General features: G+C 48.0%; 1 protein-coding gene across 1 annotated transcript; it reads left to right on the top strand.

Moving 5' to 3' along the window:
• Nucleotides 1–432: 432 nt before the first annotated feature.
• Nucleotides 433–948, top strand: LOC117316249. Its single transcript, XM_033870788.1, has one exon. It carries the CDS (start codon nucleotides 433–435, stop codon nucleotides 946–948), a length of 516 nt encoding a protein of 171 aa, XP_033726679.1.
• Nucleotides 949–2204: the final 1256 nt, after the last annotated feature.

Genomic DNA, 2204 nt, shown 5'->3' with positions numbered 1-2204 from the left:
AGCTGATGATGAAGGTCAGTGTCACTCAGCTGATGATGAAGGTCACTGTCACTCAGCTGATGATGAAGGTCAGTGTCACTCAGCTGATGATGAAGATCAGTGTCACTCAGCTGATGATGAAGGTCAGTGTCACTCAGCTGATGATGAAGGTCAGTGTCACTCGGCTGATGATGAAGGTCAGTGTCACTCAGCTGATGGAGCAGATCAGTGTCACTCAGCTGATGATGAAGGTCAGTGTCACTCAGCTGATGATGAAGGTCAGTGTCACTCGGCTGATGATGAAGGTCAGTGTCACTCAGCTGATGGAGCAGGTCAGGGTCACTCAGCTGATTATGAAGGTCATTGTCACTCAGCTGATTGAGCAGATCAGTGTCACTCAGCTGATGATGAAGGTCAGTGTCACTCAGCTGATGAAGAATCACTCAGCTGATGATGAAGATCTGTGTCACTGCTGATGATGAAGGTCAGTGTCACTCAGCTAATGATGAAGGTCAGTGTCACAGTGTCACTCAGCTGACGGAGCAGGTCAGTGTCACTCAGCTGATGATGAAGGGTCACTCAGCTGATGATGAAAGTCAGTGTCACTCAGCTGATGGAGCAGGTCATTTTCACTCAGCTGATGATGAAGGTCAGTGTCACTCGGCTGATTATGAAGGTCAGTGTCGATCAGCTGATGATGAATGTCAGTGTCACTCAACTGAAGATGAAGGTCAGTGTCACTCGGCTGATTATGAAGGTCAGTGTCGATCAGCTGATGATGAATGTCAGTGTCACTTAGCTGATGATGAAAGTCAGTGTCACTCAGCTGATGGAGCAGATCAGTGTCACTCAGCTAATGATGAAGGTCAGTGTCACTCGGCTGATGATGAAGGTCAGTGTCACTCAGCTGATGGAGCAGGTCAGGGTCACTCAGCTGATTATGAAGGTCATTGTCACTCAGCTGATTGAGCAGATGAGTGTCACTCAGCTGATGATGAAGGTCAGTGTCACTCGGCTGATGAAGGGTCAGTGTCACTCAGCTGATGATGAAGGTCAGTGTCACTCAGCTGATGAAGAATCACTCAGCTGATGATGAAGATCTGTGTCACTGCTGATGATGAAGGTCAGTGTCACTCAGCTAATGATGAAGGTCAGTGTCACAGTGTCACTCAGCTGACGGAGCAGGTCAGTGTCACTCAGCTGATGATGAAGGGTCACTCAGCTGATGATGAAAGTCAGTGTCACTCAGCTGATGGAGCAGGTCAGTGTCGATCAGCTGATGATGAAGGTCAGTGTCACTCGGCTGATTATGAAGGTCATTGTCACTTAGCTGATGATGAAGGTCAGTGTCACTCAGCTGATGATGAAGGTCAGTGTCACTCGGTTGATGATGAAAGGTCAGTGTCACTCAGCTGATGATGAAGGTCAGTGTCACTCAGCTGATGGAGCAGATCAGTGTCACTCAGCTGATGATGAAGGTCAGTGTCACTCAGCTGATGATGAAGGTCAGTGTCACTCAGCTGATGATGAAGGTCAGTGTCACTCAGCTGATGATGAAGGTCAGTGTCACTCAGCTGATGATGAAGGTCAGTGTCACAGTGTCACTCAGCTGATGATGAAGGTCAGTGTCACTCAGCTGATGATGAAGGTCAGTGTCACTCAGCTGATGATGAAGGTCAGTGTCACTCGGCTGATGATGAAGGTCAGTGTCACTCAGCTGATGGAGCAGATCAGTGTCACTCAGCTGATGATGAAGGTCAGTGTCACTCAGCTGATGAAGAATAACTCAGCTGATGATGAAGATCTGTGTCACTATGCTGATGATGAAGGTCAGTGTCACTCAGCTAATGATGAAGGTCAGTGTCACAGTGTCACTCAGGTGACGGAGCAGGTCAGTGTCACTCAGCTGATGATGAAGGGTCACTCAGCTGATGATGAAAGTCAGTGTCACTCAGCTGATGATGAAAGTCAGTGTCACTCAGCTGATGGAGCAGGTCAGTGTCACTCAGCTGACGATGAAGGTCAGTGTCACTTAGCTGACGATGAAGGTCAGTGTCACTCGGCTGATGATGAAGGTCATTGTCACTCAGCTGATGGAGCAGGTCAGTGCACGTGTGGCCTGTATATTTTGTGTTAATTATGCAGTCCCTTGCTCACTCAGCTGATAGTGCAAGTTGATATGACTGGTACATAGTGTAAATATGCAGACTAAGAGTCACTCAGCT

This window comes from Pecten maximus, chromosome 18 (genome assembly GCF_902652985.1).
Source record: "Pecten maximus chromosome 18, xPecMax1.1, whole genome shotgun sequence".
Classification (NCBI taxonomy): Eukaryota; Metazoa; Mollusca; class Bivalvia; order Pectinida; family Pectinidae; genus Pecten; species Pecten maximus.
This window is presented reverse-complemented; position numbering and strand designations above follow the sequence as displayed.